The sequence below is a fragment of the Triturus cristatus genome, chromosome 1_2 (assembly GCF_964204655.1).
Source record: "Triturus cristatus chromosome 1_2, aTriCri1.1, whole genome shotgun sequence".
Taxonomy (NCBI): domain Eukaryota; kingdom Metazoa; phylum Chordata; class Amphibia; order Caudata; family Salamandridae; genus Triturus; species Triturus cristatus.
In genome coordinates this window covers 35954140-35977274 of record NC_140580.1, presented here as the reverse complement: position 1 = coordinate 35977274, position 23135 = coordinate 35954140, and the positions used below count along the sequence as shown (strand labels likewise).

General features: G+C 48.0%; 1 protein-coding gene across 6 annotated transcripts in view; it reads right to left on the bottom strand.

The window, feature by feature from the left end:
* Positions 1 to 23135, bottom strand: part of KDM5B (lysine demethylase 5B) — an 897967-nt gene that overhangs the window by 336068 nt on the left and 538764 nt on the right. For all 6 annotated transcript variants that reach the window (XM_085600396.1, XM_085600377.1, XM_085600387.1 and 3 more), the window contains one exon: positions 13860 to 13998. In XM_085600396.1, coding sequence (XP_085456522.1) covers positions 13860 to 13998 — 139 coding nt within the window. The remainder of the gene's footprint in view (positions 1 to 13859; positions 13999 to 23135) is intronic.

The window sequence follows — 23135 nt, the reverse complement described above, 5'->3', positions numbered from 1 at the left end:
CTCTCTCAGTCTCTCTCTCTCTCCCTCTCCATCCCTCTAACTCGCTCTCCCTCTGTTTCACTCAGTGTTTGTCTCCCTCCCTCTGTCTCCCTCCCTGTCTCCGTCCCTCTCCCTCTCCCTCCTATCTCTCCCTCTGTCTCCCTCCCTGTCTCCCTCCTCTCTGTCTCCCTCCCTCTCTCTCTCTCTCTCTCTCTGTCTCCCTCCCTCCCTCTCTCTCTCCCTCCCTCTCCCCGTCTCCCTCCCTCTCTCTCCCTCTGTCTCACTCACTGTCTCCCCCCTCCCTCTGTCTCCCTCCCTCTGTCTCCTTGTCTGTCTCCCCCTCTCTCTGTCTCTCCCTCTCTGTCTCCCGCTCTCTGTCTTCCCCCTCTCCCTCTCACACTGTCTTCCTTCTGCTGTAAACTCACCCGCTGTTCTCACTAGCTGCTGCCCCCCTCCCCCTTCACCTCACCCTGCTGTCCCAGTCACCTCACCCCGCGCTGAGACAGCTTCCCTGAAACACACACAGCCGCCGCACCCAAGTACTGAACAGGTCTTTTAAAGACCATTCACTTGTTAGTGAGGCTTTGTTGAATTTCACCTCTTCTTAGCGCCCCTGCATCTCCACTCAAAAGCGCCCCTGCATCTCCACTCAATCAGAGTGGAGATGCAGGGGCGCTAAGAAGAGGTGAAATACAACAAAGCCTTATTAACAAGTGAATGGTTTTTAAAAGAATCGCCCGGCCCCATAGCTCCGCGCTGCTGCAACCGGCGATATAAAAAAAACAGAGGTATGTTGCCTGCAAGGTCCGTGGGCCGCCAAGAAAGGCTTGCTGGGCTGCTGGCGGCCCGCGGGCCGTACTATGAGTACCCGTGCTGTAGAGGATTCCTGGTAGGATAGAAATTGTTTCAAATAAGGTTAAGGTCTAGGTTTTAAATGGGGGGCCCATGAGTTTTGAAAGGACTAGATTGAGGTCCCTAGGAGGAGAGGGTCTCCTAACTGGCAAAAATAATTTAATTCAGTGCAGGACATTGGTAAACAGGAACCCTGAAAAAAAGGAAAATGTTACTTACCATGTAAGCATCTGTTCATGGCATGTAGTGCTGTAGATTCACATGCTGTGCATACTCCTGCCATCTAGTGTTGGGCCTGGATGTGTTCAAATTGTTTTTCTTCGAAAAAGACTTTCATGTCACAATGTATTGGCACTCCTTCTTTCGCTTGTAATGTGCATGGGCATCAACTACATTGTTAGATTGCTTTCCCACACGGCGGGTGAGGATGAAGTGGAGTGAAGCGATGTATGGCAAGAGATGCCTGTTCAAAAAAAGACAGAAATATGAAAGTGTGATTACTGCAACGGCATCCTGGGAGGACGCATGTGACTCTACACTACATGACAAAACACTAAATCTGCGTGTCTCATTAAGAGCACAGACAGTGCAATAAGCACAACAGGGAAAAAAATGGGAGGAAAAAAAAAAGGACAAGCTAAGGAAGTCCTATTTAAGAGTACGGAATCTCATCACCCACCGAAGTGGCATGCTTCATCATCTGGGATCTCCTCTTGGCTGAAAGCCTGGTGCAACCAAGGAGCTACAACTCCTTGCACGTTTTAGGAGGAGCTCGCGGATGTTTTAGTGCGATCCAGTGGCTAGATCTCCTAAGATCAATGGAGCATGAAAACAATGTGAGTGAAAATGCGTTATGCAGTGTGTGAAGTGAAAGGTTGTGCTTAGTGCACGGTCTGTGCTCTTAATGAGACCCAAGGATTTAGTGTTTTGTCATTTATAGAGTGGGGATTAATCCGCGCAGGTCTTTAAAACGTCCCTTAGACCCTTTTCTTACCCGGTTTTGCATTACTCTACACTACATGCCATGAACAGATACCTACATGGTGACATTTTCCGTTCAAGGCATGTGTGGCTGTAGATACACATGCTGTGCATAGACTGTAAAGCAGTCCCTCCTAGAAAGCAGTGGCTAGCCAGTGGGAGTTGCAGAGGACTGAAACAGTACATGGAGTACTGCCTGACCAATGTTAGATTGTGGGGAGGGAGGGGGGGGGGCAATCACATCCACACAGTAGTGTTTCAGGAAGGTGTGTAGTGTGGACCATGTAGCTGCTTTACAGAAGCCAGCTATAGGAATATTGCCTAGTAAGGCAAAGAGGCCCCATTTTTCCTTGTAGAGTGGGCTCTAGGAGGATTAGGAAAACCCTTTTGGCTTTCACGTGGCATGTTTGGATCTCTTTGCCTAATTTGGACAGGGCATTTCATTTATGTGACTTAGAGAATGCAACAAAGAGTTGATGCATCTTCCTGAAAGGTTTTATTCTATCGACATAGTACACAAGGGCTCACTTTACATGTAAGGCAGAGTTCTTCAATCTGTGGGGCGCGCCCCCCTAGGGGTGCGCGACACCCTCTCAGGGGGGGGCGCGCACACCACCCTAAACTCACCTTTGTTTTCCACTGTCCCTCCAGAGCAGCAGATAATCAGCCCGGGGCTTCGGCGGTAACAGAGGGCTGTAGGGGGGAGGGAGGGGAAATCGGTGGGCCACGAGGTGCCCATGCTTCTGTCTATTTTGAAAAGCTAATCCTCCCAAGAAGGTGTTAATTCCTAGAGCTGAAGTGCTTCAGCTGCAGTAGAATTCAAAGAGTCTCCTCTGTTATGAAACCGAAAGCAACCAACATTTCAGCTCTAGGAATTAACCCTGTCCTGGGACGGTTAGCTCTTAGCTCTTCCCAGAACGGAGAGAACATTTCTCCTAAAATTACACAAACATCTCCTGTGGTATCAATGCCCCTGCATATAGCCTCATTCCAGGGCTGCAGTAACTTCAGAATCTGCAGAAAACAGTGTTTGTGCCCAATTTAGAATGTCGAATTCTGCGCTAAGAGAGCTTGGACCTTAGATTTTAACCACTTAAATTCCAGCAGGGCACTTTACATAAACCACACCCTGGAGTTCCACTGATTATACTGTAATGCATGTCCTCTGCTTCCACCTTCGACACGCCATGCACGGTTTGCCTGCTATGAATGTCTATATTTCCCTAGTTCCATCTCAGTTTGCATTTTTTGGTATTGTAGCATTATCTTGATTTGCTTTGAAGTGCCAAAATGTGACAAGATACCATCACTGAAATACAATACGTAAATAGGGAGATAACATCTGCGGAGGCATCTACTGTGCTACACCTGCGCCACCCGAAACCCAGGGGTTTCAAAATTTATCATAACGTTAAATCAATTGCCTTCTCTACAGGAATAATTAGACAATCACAGAGATCCCTTTCCTTTCCACTGCTTCTGGCTGAGGTTTCTATAACCTTTTCTATTTATTCTACCCGTACGACTTTCATACTTAAGTATGTCATCCAATAAAGTGCGACGGGCACCTACTCTGGACCAGAAGGATGAATGTCCTCTCGGCTACAGACGCCTGGCAGGAGGCAATGCAGGTGTAATTACCAGCATCGAAGGCCTGCACCTGAGAAATACTGGGAGAAAAGGGGAGGAGCGTAAAAGTGACACAGTTGGTTTATGTCACACATCTTCCTTCAGTATAGGACAGAGGGGCAGCAACACCCATGGACTCTTGTTGTAAAATGTGCCCTAAATATTGGTTTACATGCCATCCCCACAATTCATTGCACATTAGAAGGTGATGTTCTACATGTGTGATGTTGTCTGCGCTTCTGTCTCAGTGACCCCCACCCTTCGACCTGTGCTGTCTCTTGGAGCAGTAGGACACCATCAGGCGCGCAACGCCCATAGGGATAAAAGAGCTTTAGCCCCCCACCCCATTGTGTGTCAGCTCGGGCTGCTGCAGCCAGGGCCTGGCTTTATGGTGGTGCGACCCGTGCCACAGCACCGGGTGCTGGCTTCTGGGAGGCGTTGCGTTTGCAAGTACTCTCACACTGTCGCATCCCTTACCGTGCACTCACATGGGCACTCCTGCAACTCATACAGCGCAGAAGGTTAATGTGCCTGCTACAAAGAAGAACTGAGTGTGAGTAAACTATGAGATGCGTTATAAAAAAAATGCAATGTTTGTCGGAAATGTAGCTATAGAGAGATGAGGTGCATTGTTGGTGAGTGGTAGTGAGGGAATTCATGGAGAAGGAGGAAATGGGGGAGGGGGCACCAAAAATGACTGTTGCACTGTGTGCGACCAGTGCTAGGGCCAGCCATGGCTGGGTGTGTTAGCCCCCCACCCGAAGTTCAGGTCTAGTTGCACCACCCCATACAAAGTATGGGCATCTTGCGCCCCATCAAGGTTTTCGTCCTAAATTACAAAAGTACACATTTACATGCACTGCAATCCAGCCTTTCAGGGGCCCCTTGATAGTGACATCTCTGTTTTTGCCCTGATGGCCTGGAATAATTCCTAAACAGATTCTTGTAAATACAGTTTTTTTCATTTCTTTTTAATGTGATTGATGTGAGAGAGTCTATCACTATTTGCAGAGTAATGTGTTTGTTTGATGCAACAACCATAAAAAAGTTTATTTTAGATCAGAACGGGTCCTCACACATGAGAAATTGGAGTATGTCACAGATATTATGCGCTGTCAAATTAGTGGGCTGCTGCGGTGTTACAACAGTGAAAACACACATCACTATCTATGAATATTAGATGCAAACACTTTTAGAATTTCTGTATGTGGCGAAAAACAGGCACACTCATCACATTAATGTTGGTGGTGTTATTATCTTTATATATCATGTGTAAAACAAAGCTCCCTAGTAAAAACAATTTGTGCACATTTTATCTTGGAAAACTGTGTTTTGAGCTGAGTAATAAGCCTCTGCCATTTAACCACACCCACTCACAAACCTGCAGTTTACTAAACACGCTTATTGTGTTGAACATTATTTGCCGAATATGCCTGGGATATGCGGGTGGCGGTTGATTATTTAGTGTACCAGATTCCAGAAATTTGTCAGGTGGTGGGGGGGCCCCGACATCTAAAACAATACAGCTGGGGGGGCTCAACCTACAAAAGTTTGAATAAATACTTGTGAAGGGTTTCAAATTTGCGGTATGCGATGGCGCCCACCAGTGTGTACGTAGGAGTCTAAAAGTACAAATCCAACGGTGCAAATAGGACAGGGGGAAAACAAACCCTAAACCCCCCAAGTAGACTAAGGTCTAAAAACAGTTAAACATAGGATGCCTATGCACACGTAAACAAGTAATGCTGTATAAGTACAAACAGTAGTGGAGAGAACAAGAGTTCAAAAACACTTAATGAGTCCAATAAAGTGTATCTTTCTTGTTTTAATATGGATTCGTTGCCCATCGACAAAAGTTTGAAGACCTCTGATCTAAGATGTGGAGAGCCCGTTCTGCAACAGAGTCAGGTTGTGGGAAGAACAAAAGAAGTTCACTGGACTGATTTAGGTGAAACGGGGGGACAACCTTTGGGAGGACATTAGGATTGGTGCAAAGGACAACCCTGTTCCTGTGTCACTCAAATACAGGTTTCTTTAGGGTTAATGGCTGGAACTCACACGCTTTCGTGAAGTAATGGCAACGAGAAATGGCACCTTCTAAGAAATGAATTGAACGGGGCAGGGGTGGAGCTGCTCAAAGGGGGGTACTCAGACTTGTGAGGACAATGTTGAGTTTCCACGTAGGGCCCGGGGAGACCCAAGGAGGGAATACTCGTGAGGCCCTCCATGAAAGCCCTGGTGACTGGTATATGGAAGAGGGAGATGTGTTGTCTGTTCTGAAGATAGGCAGCTACTGCAGCCAGGTGAAAGCGAATGGAAGTGAAGGCCGGACCACACACCTGCAAGTGGAGTAGGTAGCAGACGATGTACTGGCCCCTAAGGGGTCAAAGGATCGATTTGCTTAGAGTGGCAATGGACAAACTGATTCAATTTGACAGCGTAACTGGCGTGCGTGGTAGGCCTGTGTGCTTCTTTAAGGAAGATCATGCATTCAGGTGGAAGGTTAAGGCATCCAAACTCCAAGACCTCAGGAGCCAGATCACAAGACTGAGCAACCTTGGTGCCTGATTTCCACATGGTTCTGCGTGAGAAGGTCTTGCCTTTGTGGAGCCTCTTACGAGAGAATATTAAGTTCCAGTAGGGTGGTGAACAAGGGCTGGAGGGCCCAAGTGGGGGCCACCGGGATGAGGCCAAGGGATGTCGACAGTAGCCTCTGAACCACAAACGGAAGTAGGGGGAAGAGGCAGAAAAGCATAGGCAAATATCCCTGGCCAATTCATCCATAGTGCTTTGCTTATGGACTGTGGGAACCTGGAGGCAAAGTTTGGGCATTTGACAGCAATGAAGAGGTCTACCACTGGTGGAATTAAGGGAGGAGAACTCTAGAGTGGAGCTCCCGCTCGTGGACTTGTTTCAGCATTCTGCTGAGGGCAGCGAAGTAATTATCTATTCCTGGGAGATACTCCACCAGGAGGTGAATCTTGCAGCGGAGCGTCCACCACTAAATGCTCTCGGCTAACAGAGCTGGGGTGACAGAGTGCCGTTTTTTAAGGTAGTTAATGGCCATCATGTCTATCAAGGCGAGAACAACTTTACTGTTCAGATTAGGTAGGAAAGCCATCTATGCCAGATGAACAGTAAACCACTCCAGGAAACTGATGAGGAGGCCCTGGTGTCTGGGTGGGCTCCCATTGGCCTGGACAGTCATGTACTGCAAGTGCGCACCACACCCTGTCCGTTGTGATGGTCACCTGCCGAACTGCATCGAGAAAAGGGCACCCCTGCAACAGGTTGTTGGTGATTCACCACTGCAAAGAATGATAAGTGTGGTGGCCGATCAACACTAGATCATCCCAATGACCCTTCGCTTAAGAGCATTGCTCCGCTAGGCATTCCTGTAATGGAATCATAAGCAATCAGACGTGCGTAACTATGGCAATGCAGGAGGTCATCATGCCTAGAAGGCACATGACTGTCCTGACTCATCTGGTTGGAATTGAGGAATCGGTGCCTGGAAGGACTGTACCTGGGTTTGGTTTGGCTAAGTCTAGCCAACTTCTGAGCAGAGTATTGCTACTAGGTAGTGTTGTATCTGGAGGGTTTGGAGGTGAGATTTCATGGCGTTGATGGTAAACCCCAGCTAGTCTAGGGGGTTTATCGTGACCTGTGTGCTCTCGCAGCATTGTTGGCAGGTGGTCCTTTTGATCAGCCAGTTGTCCAGGTAGGACAAAGGCGTTCAACCCCTGCCTGCAAAGGTGAGCAGCCACCACCGCAATGCATTTAGTAAACACCCGAGGTGCAGTGGTCACCCCGAACGTTAGCACCTTGAACTAGTAATTCCTTCTGCTGATCACAAACCTGAGATATCCACGATGGGCTAGTTGCATTGGTATGTGAAAATAGGCGTTCTTCAGGTCAAGAGGGCCATGAAGTTACCTTGCTGCAGAAGCAGGATGACATCCTGAATTGTGACAATGAGAAAGTGTTCTGACAAGATGTATTAGTTTAGGGGCCTGAGGGACCCATCCTTTTTGGGGATCAGGAAGTAGAGAGTATACTCCTGTGCCCTGTTGATGAGGTTCTATGGCCCCTTTGAGGAGGAGCACCTGATCCTCCTCCCTGAGAAGTGTCTGATGTTCTGGGGAGAGAGTGTTTTTGCAGGGTAGAATATTGGACCAGTGCTCTTTTCCTAAACACAAGGTAAAATGGCCTAATTGTAATACAATTGGCACACACTTCAGCACTTCTATATGTTAAATAGTTTGTAAAGCGCGTGAATCACCCCCGAAGGGGTCTCTCAGCACTGGCAGAACTGTGCGGGGATGATGTAGCGGTGTCATTCTGAAAAAAGGGTGGTCTTTAGTAACTTTCTAAACCCGAGGTAATCGGAGCACTGTCTGAGCGGGAGGGGAAGCTGATTCCAGACCAATGGAGCTTGGTAGGAGAAAGATCTACCTCCTAGCCGTGCTCTCTTTATCCTCGGAATGAATAACAGCGATTTAGAGCCTGATCTCAGATCGCGATTGGGGATATATTGGAGGAGCCTTTCAGTCAGGTAGGAAGGGCCGGGGCCCCACAATGCTTTGTGAGTCAGGCAGCAGAGTTTAAACTTGACTCGTTTCCTCACTGGCAACCAATGCAGTTGCCGAAGCAGCGGGATAGAGGCGGATCTGCCTGGAGGTTTGGTAACCAATCGTGCTGCGTTGTTTTGCACCACTTGCAGACGGTTGAGGGCAGATTCATTGGCAGCGACCATTAGGGCGTTGCAGTAATCCAGTTTATTTAATACCAGAGCCTGGACAAGTGTCTTGCGGAAAAACTCTGGGAGATAAGGAAGAGCTTTCTTCAAAAGGCGCAGTGTGAAGAAGCAAGCACCGACGGTGTACGAAACATGATCCTTCATAGACATAGCCTGATCGAAGCGAACGCCAAGGTTTTTTACTGTGAGTTTAGGCAGCGGAGCGGGCCCCAACTCAGATGGCCACCAAGTTGGTGACCACATGATGGGGGCATCGCCATAGAGGATGATCTCCGTTTTGCTGGCATTCAGCTGCAGGAAATTACCACTCATCCACTCCGAAATGGCCAGCATACCTTGGGAGAAACAGGTTTGAGCAGTCAGTGAAGATTTATCAAAAGGGAAGATAAGTTGGGTGTCATCCGCATAGGATATGGGGATGAACCCAAGAGATCTTAAGAGAGAAGCAAGGGGGGCCACATAGATATTAAATAACGTAGGGCTCAAACAAGAGCCCTGTGGCACGCCCTTGGTCAAACACTTGGTGGTGGAGCGGAAAGGGCCAAGGTTCAGAGTTTGTGTGCGGTCAGTAAGGAAGCTAGTTACCCAGCTGAACGCCGTACCCCCTAATCCTGCCCCTCTTAATCTTTCGAGCAAGGTCAGATGGTCAACTGTATCGAAAGCGGCGGAGAGATCTAAAAGGACCAAGATGGCAGATTGTCCCTGATCGAGCGTCCGTCTAATGCAATCGGTAACAGCAACCAGAGCAGTCTCGGTGCTGTAGTTTGCGCGGAACCCTGATTGGGACGGGTCCAGGTAGCCAGTCGCTTCGATATGGTACGAGATATGTTTATTCACATACTTCTCGAGGACCTTGCTCAAATAAGGGAGGAGGAAGATGGGGCGAAGATTGGCGAGATCATCCATAGGAAGCTTGTTATTTTTGCGTAGCGGGATGACCTGTGCAGCTTTCCAAGAGTGGGGAACTAGCCCCTTACTTAAAGAGGAGTTAAAAAGCAGGGTGACAGGGTCTGCTAATGCGTGAGCAAGAGACGTCCCTATTCTTGCAGGCATAACATCTACGGGAGAGCCAGATTTAACATTGCACAATAGTGTAGCGGTCTCAGCCCGTAAGAGGGGAGGAAAGGTCAGTAAGGTTGCGTGTTTGCCAATAGGGGGTTTCACAATGTCGTCAGACAATGAAGTATGGCAGGTATTAGAAAATTTGTCATAGATGGTATCAATTTTTTGTATGAGAAAAGAGCTGATTTTATTGCAGAGAGGCTGAGAGTGCTTGTTGTCCAAATCACATGCTTTTGGAAAGGTGAAATCTTGCAAAATTTGGTGGAGGATTTTAGGCGCTTTACCTGCTAGCCTTAATTGCGCAGCTATATATGTTCTGCGGGCTTGTTTAATTTCTTTATGACAAAGAGTTAGCACTGCTCTAAAGTTTGCTTTATCGGTGTCTTGGTGGGTGCGCCGCCACTTTCTTTCCAGATTTTTACATCGGCTTTTCGTTATACGTAGTTCCGGAGTAAACCAGACCGCCAGATTGTTCCTAGGGGCTTTAGAACATATCTTTACAGGGGCAATAGAGTTAATGGCCGCTAAAACAGTAGTGTTAAAAAGGGTAAGATTATCTTCAATATTATTGGTCGGGGGATACCTGGGAGGAATAAAAGCAGATAAGAAAGACTCTGGATTAATTTTAGACCATTGTCTATAGGAGAATTGGATATGTGTTGCCATAGAAGAGGACGTTAGAGGGTACTGCACTTGAAAACTGATAAGTGCATGATCAGACCAGCACATCGGGCGGGGGGCTTTACAAGTTAGCCGGTCAGAGTTGGAAAAAATGATGTCTATAGTGTGACCAGCCGTGTGTGTGGGACCCTCATTCTTTTTGGTGAGATGCAGTGTGGATAAATCAGAGACAAAAGTTGATATTTCAGGAAACGAAAAATTGTCGCTGTGTATATTGAAGTCACCTAATAATAGGAAATTCTCAGAAGCAATCACATGGGGGGCTATTAATTTCATTAATTGGGAGGAGAAATCCTTTATAGGGCCAGGGGGCGAGAGACCAGTGCCCCTCTCCAAAAGTCATGGGTAACCATTTCCATTTTAAAGATCAAGATTTCGATTTGAGCATTAGTGCGTCGGTCTAAAATAGAAATTTTTATGCGATCATTATGAATGATTGCAACCCCCCCCCCCCGGTTTTCAGCGGTCTATCGAGCCGTTGAATCCTATAGCCATCAGGAATGGCAATCTTAATATCTGGGCCACTGGTGGGTTTCAACCAGGTCTCAGTTAGGAAACCCACATCAGGTAAGTCGGTCGTTAATAAATCCCAGATCTCTGATGAGTGTTTAGGGAGCGATCTCACATTACTTAAAAAGCCCTTCCAGTGGTTGTGCTGTGGGGTTTTAGGAGTCTGGATATAACTATTGCTGGTCATGTTGATGTCCGGGGACGCAGAGGGCCCGGTATCATACTGCCCAGGAATATGTACTAAGGGAACATTTTGTAGGATTTCAGCTTTCCAGTTACTCTGAAATCTACATTGTGCGCAGGAAATGGGTCCTTCCAAAGAGTGTGGCAGCACATTGTGGCATAACAAGCTAATCAGAGGCGACCTAGCAGAAATACGCCTTAGTTCTGCACCACTATATACTAGTTTACACTTACTAGAATTAGCTGTAAAGCTGGCATAGTCCCTGGCGCCTGGCGACGTCCTGGCGCGGACGGGCGCAGACGGGCTTGCCTTTGGCGCGCCCGCTGCGCGCTTGCGCCATGGCCCTCTAAATAGTGTGTGGGGAGCAGACACTAGACTGCTCCCCGCGTTACCTCCAAGATGGCGGGCAGGAGTCGTGTAATTGCAGTGCAGAGGACACGTTAAAAAGAAGGAAGTGAGCGGTAAGATCAGCCTCAATATACAAAGTATTAAAAGGATGTTAAAAGTGTATTTTGACTTAAAATTCACTCAGGATAAAACACAGTAAAAAATACTCTGTGAGAGAAACAAATGTACGAGCCACCAGTGTCAACAATTACAGCACTCAAAATACCACGCACAGCGCGGCAGTCTCGATCTCCCGGCTCAAGCCTCAGGAGGTAAGTAGTACCCCTGGTACCTCAGGACATGGGTACTAAAGAAGGCCCCTCATGGCAGCAGCATGTATTATGCCACCCTAAGGAACGTACATACAAACTGCATGCAGCCTGCGTGTCATGGTGCAAACCATGAGTGAAATCACGACAGCACCCTCAATGTGTGCCTGAATGTAGGAATGGCATGGTCACACCCACTTTTTGCCTGGTACATGATGTGATCGACAAAATGCACTGGGTTCTGAGAACCAGGTACCCAGTGCCAGAGCCCTTTCCCAAAACAATACAATTGTACCCCCAATTGGCAAGATCTATAGCACCCTCCAAGTCCCTAGTAAATGGTATCCTGGTACCTAGGGCCTGAGGTACTAAATAGGGCCCCTAAGGCCTTCAGCTCAAATTGTGCTAACCTAAGGGGCCCCTCAACCAAGCACATTCAAGACTTCCATTGTAGGATGCCTTGGTTAAACGTCCATTCAACCCTCAGAGTGAAGTGACCAATAAATTACTAAATTAACAATGCTCATTGCCAAGTAAGATTTTCTTCAAAGAAAAATAACACGTAAACATTGGAGCCCAACTCTAGATAACAATCAATCAAGTTTCTTGTAAAGCGCGACTATTTACCTGCTAGGGTCTCAAGGTGCTGGGGGGAGTGGGGTGGTTGGGGAGGGTGAGGGGGGCAGTGAGGATGGGGGTCCTGCTGTTCAGTCGAACAGCCAGGTCTTGAGGGCCTTCTTGAATTGCGATGGCGATTGCCTGAGGTACAGAGGCAAGAAGTTCCTGATCTTCACAGCAAGGTAGAAGGAACTTCCTCCAGCTGTGGTCTTGGAGATCTATGGGATGGTGGCCAGGGCTAGTTGGGCAGAGCGAAGATGTCTGGCGGGAGTGTAAAAGGAGAGGTGGTGGTTGAGGTATGCAGGTCCAGCGTTGTGGAGGGCTTTGTAGGCGTGCGCGAGGAGCTTGAAAGTAATTCTTTTGTTAACTTGAAGCCAGTGAAGGTCTCAGGTGGCCAGTGATGTGACTGTGGCGTGGGATGTTCAGGATGAGTCTGGCACAGGCGTTCTGGATGTTCAGCAGTTTCTTTAGGTGTTTCTGGGTGATGCCGGCGTAGAGTGCGTTGCGGTAGTAGAGTCAACTTTTGACGAGCGCATGGGTGACCGTTTTCCTGGACTCAGTGGGGATCCATTTGAAGATCTTACGAAGCAGGCGGAGAGTGTGGAAGCAGGTGGATAAGACTGCATGGAGCGAGGAGTCCAGGGTGATGCAGAGGTTTCATATGTGGGTGGGTGTGAGGGGGGTTCAGAGTGCTGTGGGCCACCAGGAGTTGTCCCAGGTGGAGGGGGTGGAGCCCAAGTTGAGGACTCTGGTCTTGTCTGAGTTGAGCTTGAGAAAGCTGTCCATCATCCAAGTGGTGACTGCCTTCATTCCGTTGTGTAAGTTGCTTTTGGCAGCTGTAGGTTCGTCTGTGAGGGAGAGAATCAGCTGGGTGTCTTCGGCATAGGAGACAATGCTGAGTCCGTGGCTTCCGACATTGGCTGCAAGCGGGGGCATGTAGATGTTGAAGAGGGTGGGGCTCAGGGAGGATTACTAAGGCACTCCGCAGCTGATCTCTGTGGGTTATGAGTTTAACGATGGGAGTCTGACTGTTTGGCTGGTGAGGAAAAGCGGATTCATTCTAGGGTTTTGCTGCGGATGCCGGCATTGTGGAGTCTTGCGCAGAGGGTGCGGTGGGAGATGTGTCGAAGGCGGCAGAGAGATCCAGGAGGATGAGGGCAGCAGCCTTGCCTCAGTCGAGGAGGGTGCAGATGTCTGTAGCGGCGAGGAGAGTGGTCTCGATGCTTTGATTGCTTCTGAAGCCTGATTGGGAGAGGTCCAGGTTGTGGTTCATTTCAATGAACTCAAAGTTAGGCGTTGATGACTTTCTCAATGACTCTGGCTGGGAAGGGGAGCAGAGAGATGGGTCTGTAGTTATTGAGATCCGTCAAGGTCAGCAGAGGGTTTCTTCAGCAGCGGGTTGACCTCTGCATATTTCCAGGCTTCAGGGAAGGTGGTGGACTCGATGGAGCAGTTGATGGTGCGGCAGAGTTTGGGTACGATGGAGGTGCAGAAGTGTTCTGAGCATGGGAATCTACAGCACAACACGCTACAAACCGATGCTTACAGGGTTAAGTAAAATCTTCCTTCTTTCTTGAAGGAGAAAGGCTCAGCTCATTATGCAGGGTGGCTGAAGTGGCCATCTTGTGGAGCTTAGGTACCTCTGAATGGGTTCAGACCTGCATTGAAATAAATTGCCACTCTGTTCTTTAAAAAGTGTTCTGACTGGACACTGGTTAAAGGACCACAGGTCACCACTTAATTTAAGGACCAAATGTTTAGCACAGCACCAATGACTTTATTAGGGTTGAATCAATGAAGTTCCAGTGGTAATTCTTTTGGCATTTAGAATTTCTGTGAGAAACACTCTTTTTTCAGTGGCGACAAACTGTTGTCTTGCATGTGAGACAATGAAAGGAAAAATGTTACGAGAAACAATAAGAACTGTAGACAAACAACTTTATCCCACCTGCATGGTATCCACTTCCTGCATCCATTCTTTGGCTTTCTGTAAAGCATCTTTCAAAGCCAAGCCATTTGGAAGATATGCAGGAACATTCTCGACTTCCGCCAATGCTGCCGCAAGAACGCTAATTGAACTGTGTGGCCTGTGGGAAAAAATAAGCAAGGATTGATTTTCTAGTCATCGTGGCTTAATGAATAAGTTACTTACCTTCGGTAACGCCTCATCTGGTAGAGATGGGATCTAGTCACAGATTCCTTATCTTAGAATTCTCCCCAGGTGCCAGACTAGATCCGGATATTTTTGCAGCATTACCTCTGCATGCCAGTAGAGGGTGTCGACTCTGTAGCGACATCATCCTCCGGATGTGACGTAAATGGAGTCCACTTAAGCCCTCTCCTGATGTGCTGACGTCAGTTTCTTCTGTAACTACTTTGAGCCAACAATGCAGAGCCACCTATAGAAATTACTTATGTTAACAGTGTAATGATAGACTAAACAATGTGGACGAACCCACTATGTCGGTATGGTACAATCACTATTGTGGTAAGTACATGGACCCGTTTAAAAGACCCCTCACACACCAACCTGGATGGTGTCATGCTTCTTCATTGGGGTCCCAACCGGGTGGCCGAATGCCCCCCGGTTGTGCTACGATGCCTGATTAAAGCAGAGCTAGTGTGGTGTAAATGTGTGATGTGTCGTGAGTTTTTATTAAATATATCTCTTGAGGATCCTTGCCTGTAAAGTTTATTAATGGCGGCTCAGGATATAGTTAAAAATGTGTGGTGCAACTACTAGGAGATTATTATCCTTAGTTGACTATGTTTCAGCCCGCAAAAAGGTGTGTGGGAGGGACTTTCTTCAGGACCGGTTAGTGAGGCTAGTGAGTGGCAAAGGTGGAAGGCGCCACGTGAAAAAGTACCTACACATGCACTAAGGTGTGTGGTCTAAGTGTTGGCGTACTTAGAGACACTTGTAAAAAACACTATATTAAGGTTAGGGCAGTTGATCGAGGGTCCGATGTGCCAATTTGGAGACTCCCGCCCTCTCATAGCAAACAACAGTGTCCTGGGGGTGGGCACCCCAGGACACTGCAGGAGCCTGCTCTGGGGGGTGGCGGTCCCCAGAGCCCTCGAGGGCTCCAGGAGGGGGGCCACGCAGACCCCTCCCTCAATACATAAAGACCCAGGGGGTAGTGGTCCCTGGGGCTTGGGGGGCCATTGAGCCCCCCCCCCACAAATTATACTGGGAGGGGCTTTAAACTTAAATTTAATAATTTTGCCCCGGGATTTGGCGCCTCCCCCGGGGGCTAATTATAAAACATCTCCCTTTTTTTTTAATGGCAGGATCCGCCCACCCTGCGCGCACTTTCGGTTTAAAAAAAAAAAAAAAAAAAATAATTGGGGGGGCCTGGGAGTCCTTCTGGGACCCCCCAAGCAGGTCTAGAGGGTCAGGGTATTTCTATCCTGCCCCCTTTATACGTTTTGCACACTTATTCCACAGACTTCTTCAGTCTCACTTCTACCGAGGCACAAAATGGCTGCCAACAGCTCCTGGTTTCGAATGTTGACAACCACTTGACAGCCAATTAGCATTTAGCGCGTGATTGGGAAAGTGCGCCCAGGGTGTGCGGATCCAGCGCGGCCATAGATATAATTGTACTTTTAACTGTAATTTTCTCAGCAACTACTGAACTGATTGACACCATTTAAGCAAAAGGCACGAGTCTGAACTGAGGACTACCTCTTTGCCAAATTTCGTGTAATTCCGTTCAGCAGTTCGGGCTGTAGCTGCGGCTAAAGGTCCTATGGGAAATTGCATGGGGAAAAAAACGTTTTGGGACCCCCCCTTTTTTTTTCGGCCCCCGCTACACGAATCATCCCGAGACTTTCAGGGTAGGAGTGGACCGGAGCTGGCCAAAAGTTTTGAAAATTTCGCTAAGATTCATCAATCGGCGCCAAAGTTATTGGGAATAGAATGCTGTGGATTTCCTATGGAAAATAGGTCCTAAATATAACTACCAACTGGCAACCGCCAGTAGGTAAAATAAATATATATATATATATATATCAAATGCTACTTACCAGTACGCATCTGTTCTTGGCATGTAGAGCTGCAGATCTACACACTGTGCATAGATCGCCGTCTGGTGTTGGGCCCGGTGGTTTGCAGTTCTTTTACCTCTTGGAAAGTCTTTGGAAGTCACGAGGTATGTGACTCTTCCTTCGGATCGTATTGTGCATGGGTTTCTGCTCCATCCTCAGATTGTTTTTCGCCAGCAGGGAAATGATGGAGTGCAGTAATAAGCAGGGAAGATGCCCATGTGTGCTGTATCTAAATAAGATAAACTGGAACAGATAAAGGTAGCCGGGGAGGCGTGTGTAGATCTGCAGCTCTACATGCCAAGAACAGATGCATACTGGTAAGTAGCATTTGCCGTTCCGAGGCATATGAGCTGCAGATTACACACTGTGCATAGATTATACAGCAGTATTCGCTCCTAGCGGCGACCACCAGTATCTGTTGCAGTGGTTTGAAACAATGTTTTGAGTACAGCCTGGCCCACACTAGCTTGTTGCTTAGTTTGCACATCTACACAATAGTGTTTAGTGAAAGTGTGCGGTGTGGACCATGTAGCTGCTTTGCAGATATCATCTAAGGGGATATTCCCTAAGAATGCCATGGAAGCCCCTATCTTACGTGAAGAGTGGGCTTTAGGGGGAAACAGATAGCGTTTGTTTTGCTTTGTCGTAGCAAATCTGTATGCATTTGACAATCCACCTAGCTATCCCAGATTTGGAGATGGGGTTGCCTTTGTGTGGTGGTGAGAAAGACACGAATAGTTGTTTGGTCTTACGAAAGGGTTGTGTTCTCTCGATGTAGTAGAGTAAGGCTTGTTTAATATCTAATGTGTGGAGTGTTCTTTCTGCAACGGACTGTGGCTGCGAGAAGAATACGGGTAGTTCCACAGATTGGTTTAGGTGAAAAGGAGAAATGACTTTAGGAAGGAATTTCGGATTAGTACAGAGAACAACCTTGTTATGGTGCATTTGCAGAAAAAGGTTCTTGAATGGTGAGTGCTTGTATTTCACTGACCCTTCTGAGGGAAGTGATGGCTACAAGAAAAGCCGTTTTCCATGTTAGGAATTGAAGTTCACATTTGTGTAGAGGTTCAAAGGGAGGCCCCATTAGTCTTGTGAGAACAATGTTTAGGTTCCACACAGGGGAGGGTGGCACTCTGGGGGGAATTATTCTTTTGAGGCCTTCCATGAAGGCTTTTATGGCAGGTACTCTAAAGAGTGATAGATGTTGCCTGTTTTGTAGATAAGCTGCTATGGCTGCAAGGTGCAGTCTAATAGACGTGTAGGCCAGATTGCATCTTTGTAGGTATAGTAAATAGCCTATGATGTGTTGAATGGACACATCTAGGAGATTGAAGTTATTATTGTGACAATAGACCACAAAACGTTTCCACTTGGCTGCGTAGCAAGCCCTAGGGGTAGGTCGTCTAGCTACTCTAAAGACGTTCATACAGTCTGGGGAAGATTTAGATAACCGAATTCTAGGATTTCAGGAGCCAGGTCGCAAGGTTGAGCTGAGCTGGGTCCGGGTGTCTGATCTCTCCATGGTTCTGGGTTAAGAGGCGTGGAGAGAGGTGTAACTTTTGGTGCGGTACTACTGATAGTTCCAGCAATGTGGTGTACCATGGTTGTCTGGCACAAGTGGGAGCAACTAGGATGAGAGTTAGGGAGTGTTGCTGTAGTTTGCGCACCACTAATGGAATGAGTGGGAGAGGCGGAAAAGCGTACGCAAATTTGCCTGACCAGTTCATCCATATCGCATTGCCTTTGTACAATGGGTGTGGATACCTAGCGGTGAAGCTTGGGCATTTGGCGTTTTCGCGGGTGGAGAAGAGGTCTATCTGTGGCTGCCCCCACAGTTGAAAGTACGGGTGAAGAACTTGCGGATGGAGTTCCCACTCGTGGATCTGTTGTGTTTGTCTGCTCAGCAGATCGGCCATAGTGTTCTGGACTCCTGGGACATGTTGGGCTAGGAGAAAGATTTTTTGGGGTATGGCCCTTCTCCATATGCTCTGTGCTAGCTGAGAGAGCTGCAGAGAGTGTGTGCCCCCTTGTTTTTGTATATAGTACATGGCTGTCATGTTGTCTGTGCGGACTAGGACTGCCTTGCCTGATATATGTGTTGGAAAGGATTTTAGGGCTAAGAATATGGCTAGTAACTCCAGATGGTTGATGTGGAGTAACTTTTGTTGAGGTGTCCACCTGCCCTGCATGGTGTGATGTAGTAGGTGAGCTACCCAGCCGGAGAGCGATGCGTCCGCTGTCAGTACTATCTGAGGAACCAGGTCCAGGAACGGTCGCCCTTTGGAAAGGTTTTTGGTGGTCCACCACTGCAGAGAGCGATGGGCACGACCGTCTACCAACACCAGATCTGTTAATTGACCCTCGGCCTGGTTCCATTGGCGTGCTAAGCACTCTTGGAGAGGACGCATTTGGAGTCTTGCATGGGGTACTGCGAATATGCAAGAGGCCATCATTCCTATTAGTAGCATTAACACTTGAGCTGGAAGAGAGTGTTCCGGCTGAAATTTGGCGCATGGAGCCTGAATGCTCGCTATCCTGGCCGGACTGGGGTAGGCTAACGCTTTTGAGGTGTCTATAGTGGCACCGAGGTATTGTTTTACGTGGGACAGTTGCAGATGGGACTTTGTGTGGTTTACTGTGAAGCCCAGTTCGTGAAGTAGCTGGATAGTGGCTTGAGTGTGTTGTACACACTGGTTGTATGAGCTGGCTTTTATTAGCCAGTCGTCTAGATCTGGGAAGACGTGGATGTGTTGTCTTCACTGGTGTGCTGCCACTACCGCTAGGCACTTGGTAAACACTTGCGGTGCTGACTCCGAATGGGAGCACCTTGAATTGATAATGTTGACCGTCCACTACAAACCTGAGAATCTTTCTGTGAGCTGTGTGAACGGGAATGTGGAAATAGGCGTACTTGAGGTCTAGGGTGGCAAGGAAGTCGTTTTGGGAGAGCAGGGGAAGTACTTGCTGGAGTGTGACCATGTGGAAATGGTCTGAGTGTATATAGTGATTTAGGGGTCTGAGGTCTAGGATGGGCCGTAGAGTGTCGTCTCTATTTAGTATGAGAAAATATAGGGAGTAAACTCCCATATTTTGTTGGTGGGCAGGAACTAGTTCTATCGCACTCTTTTGTAGGAGGGAGATTACCTCCTGCTGTAAAAGTGACAAATGTTCCTGTGACATCGGACGTTGTTTGGGTGGAAAGTTTGGGGGGGTAGATGTTAGTTTGAGGCAGTAGCCTGACCAAATTATCTGTGTTACCCATTTGTGATAGTAGTCCAGACAGGAAGGAAATTGTGGAGTCTGCCCCCGACTGGAGTGGAATGGTCTGGGGGGAGTGGAGGGAAGTCATTGGGCAGGGGTGGAGGTAGAGCGGGAGGTGTTATGTTTGCCTCTGCCTTTATTGTTGTTTCCCCTGTAGCCGCCACTCTGGTAACCCCTAGTGAAGGTGGATTGGGTAGGGGTTTTATAGGAAGTGGAGGCGTTGTCTGAGGAGTATCCTTTGGAGGTGCTTCGAAAGGAAGAGCGGCGAAAAGAGCGCCTGGGAGTGTGTGACTGTAAGGCTCCCATAGACTTTGCCGTATCGGTGTCCTTTTTCATTTTTTCCAGGGCAACGTCAACGTGTGGCCCAAACAGATGTTCCTGGTCAAAGGGGTGGTTCAGGATGGAAGCCTGCACCTCAGGTTTGAAACCTGAAATACGTAGCCAGGCATGCCTATGGAGGAGGATGCTGGTGTTAATTGCCCTAGAGGCGGTGTCAGCTACATCTAGGGTGCAGCGAATGAAGGTGTTGGTAATGGTTTTACCCTCCTGGATTCATTTGCTGGCTCTATTCTTGTGCCTGTCAGGGAGGTGTTGCATTATGGCTTCTAGTTCGTCATAATGTGCCCTGTCATATCTTGCCAAAAGCGCTTGTGCATTTGCGATGCGCCATATGTTGGCCACCTGGGATGCAGTGCGCTTGCCAGAGGCATCTAGGAGTTTGGACTCCTTATCAGGTGGTGGTGCTTCGCCTGAGGCCTGGGAGTTTGCACGCTTCCTTGCAGTGGAGACTACCAGGGTGTCTAGTGGTGCGGGCCCTCTGATGTAAGTGGGATCTGTAGGGGCTGCCTTATACTTCTTCTCGATGCGAGGGTTGATGACTCTGGCCCTGACTGGGTCTTTAAAGACTTCAGGCACGTGCTTGATAACCCCTTTTAGCATGGGCAGGGCGGAAGTGGTCTTGTGTGTAGTATCAAAGGTATCGAGGAGGCAGTCCTCCTCTACGGGATCTGTATGGAGATCAACACCGTGGTAGTGTGCCGCCCTATGGAGTAATTGGTTAAACCCCATTGTGTCTTCAGGGGAGGACGGTCTTGAAGGGTAAAGGTCGTCCTGCGGGACGTTAGGGATGTCTGGAATGTTGTAGACGTCCCATGGGTCTGGGGAGCCTGTAGGAGTGGGGTCCCCTGTGGGCTGGTCATGGGGCCCGTCCCCTGTGTCATCGTAGACATCGTCATCATCCTCATCAGGAATGGGTGTGGGGGAATGATGAGGTGGGGGAGGTGGAGGAGAGGGAGGAGGTGGAGGAGGAGGAGGAGGTGGAGGAGGGGATGAAGGTATTCTCAAAGGGGAGGTAGCAAAGTCTCTCCTCTTTGGAGGTGGAGCTGGGATAGGCTTGTCCAGCGGTCAATTTTTGATGCTGAGCATCAAATGTCCAGTTTTAGGGTCCTTGACCAGTGTCTTTTGTAGTGGATTGGGCCGAAATAGTTCCGTCTGTGAGTGGCCGATCCGTCGGCGCCGAAGGTGTCGGAGCCGTATGTTTTTTAGCCTTGTAGCCGTAATCGGTTTGTTTGTTTTGAACTGTGCGGCTTAGAAATGTCCGGATGTTTTCTCGGCTCTGAGATGACTTTCGGCTTCGAGGTGTGTGTTTCGAGGGCCTTTGGCTTTTTGCTCGGCTCCGGGGATGGTGCCGGTACCGAGGAGCTAGTGCCAGTTTTCGGCGCCGAGTGCTTCGAGGTGGAGTTCGGCGCGGAGGACGGAGGAGGAGGCCATTTTCTTTTTCGCCGCCGGTGCGGAGGAGTGTTTCTCGGCACCGACAGCAGGCTGGCTCGAGCCCGAGCCGCCAGAAGGCTTGGTGGGCTTCTTAACCGGGCCCGAAAGCGAGGTATGGGAAGCAGTGTCTTTGGTCGTGCCTAGGCCCGAGGGCGAAGGCGTGACCAAAGCCTTTTTCGGTGCCGTCGAGGGTGGGGGTCGATGTTAGTACTCATGCCCCTCTGTGCCGGAGTGATGTCTTCGACATCTGAGTCGTCGGCTTCGGAGGCGCTGACGAGGCCCTCTTCGGTGGGCTGCTCTTCAGGGACAACGACTCCTTCTCCGAAGATGTCGTCGGGGATACCTGTCGACGAGTGTGCCATGGTTCTCCTCACCCTTCGGTCTCGAATGGTCTTCTTGGACCGGAAGTATTTGCACGCCGGACAGTCTCGAGCCTCGTGTTCACAGGAGAGGCAAAAGGTTGCACACCTCATGGAGATCGGTGTGGGGAAATTTGGACCCACATCGAGGACACTTCTTGAATGGAGTCCTTTCCATCAGCCAGGACCGGAGCTTAGGTAGGCCCGAAGGCCTTCGTCGACAACCGGAATCGAACACTTTGGATGATGAGAGTTGCGTCGAGATCACGATCGAAAACAATACCGCGAAAAGGGGAGGATTGCGCGCCGATCAGGAGAACTGGAAACTGTTCGGAACCGGAGCACGAAGAACACATCCGAGCCTGATGGCGGAAAAAAACAATCTGAGGATGGAGCCAAAGCCCATGCGCAATACGTTCCGAAGGAGGAGTCACATACCTCATGACTTCCAAAGACTTTCCAAGAGGAAAAACAACTGCAAACATCCGGGCCCAACACCAGATGGCGATCTATGCACAGTGTGTAATCTGCAGCTCATATGCCTCGAACATATATATTCACCAAACAGCCCCAAGGAGAGCGCTCTATTCCATAGTGGGTGCTGGTCTCGAGGACGGGCCAGTCCTCCCAATTAATTTTTCACCAAAGTTCCTTTGAAGAAGGAAACCACCGCACTCCAAGGAAATTGTCAATTAATTGGAATTTATTCTGTCGTGCAAATAATCACCAATAACCACCATCAACACGTTTCAACCAACAATAGGTATTGCTCACGGTATGTGAATCCATTTTTGTGTCTTTATTTATAGTTATTCCCATTGAAACCAATTAGGAGGAATTATGGGAGATGTTGTTCTTAGTTCTTTATACCGTTTTTCGGCACTTAAGTTCATTTATTCCTCTGTAGAGTGATGTATTTATCACTCTTGGATATGGTGATATTATTTTTGGTTGGGCATTTCGTATCTGAGTAAAGAATCCAACTTTATTGACAATACACGCTTTCATTCCTCCAATCCGCTCTGTGGATACACCATTGTTAAGATGTATAGTTGCTTATTCTCGCTTAGTGCGTTTTACTCATGGTTGATATTCCACCCGCGTTGAAACATTTCTCAATGTTACAATTAGTTCGCGCTGGTGCGCTTTATCATATTTGCATTAGCATATTCTTTGCTCAGTGCATATAGGAGAAATTGTATACGCTATAATCCATTTTAGCTATGTGCTGTTAAGGTCAATGAAGTTGTTGATTAAAGATTATTCCTTAATTCTCTTCCTTTATTATACCCCTTTGTTACCATATCATTCTATCTATTTCTTCTGCAGCACCGGAGATTTACAAGTGACTGTACAGTTCTTCATCTCCATTCAAGCCAAATGGGATCTTTGTCTTAAACCTTATGATGATTCTCGACTCCAATCTACGTAGTTTCATTGTTCTGTTTCCTCCTCGTTCACTTTTGGCCACAGTTGTCAATCCAAAGTATTTGATATTTTGTTTCTTGATATCTTTATGAGTATTACAATTGCATAATTGATGTCTCCATTCTGTATGGCTCGTAGATGTTCTAAAATTCTCTTTTTTAACGGGCAAATGGTACTACCTATGTACCACAATCAACAATGACAGACAATGACTTATACAACATAGGTTGATTCACACGTAATTCTTTCTGTAATATTGAAGGTGTTGCCCATCAAATCTTTTACTTCTTTCATGTTCAAGCCATATTTAAATGCCAAAGTTTGATTCTTTACTCAAATACAAAATGCCCAAACAA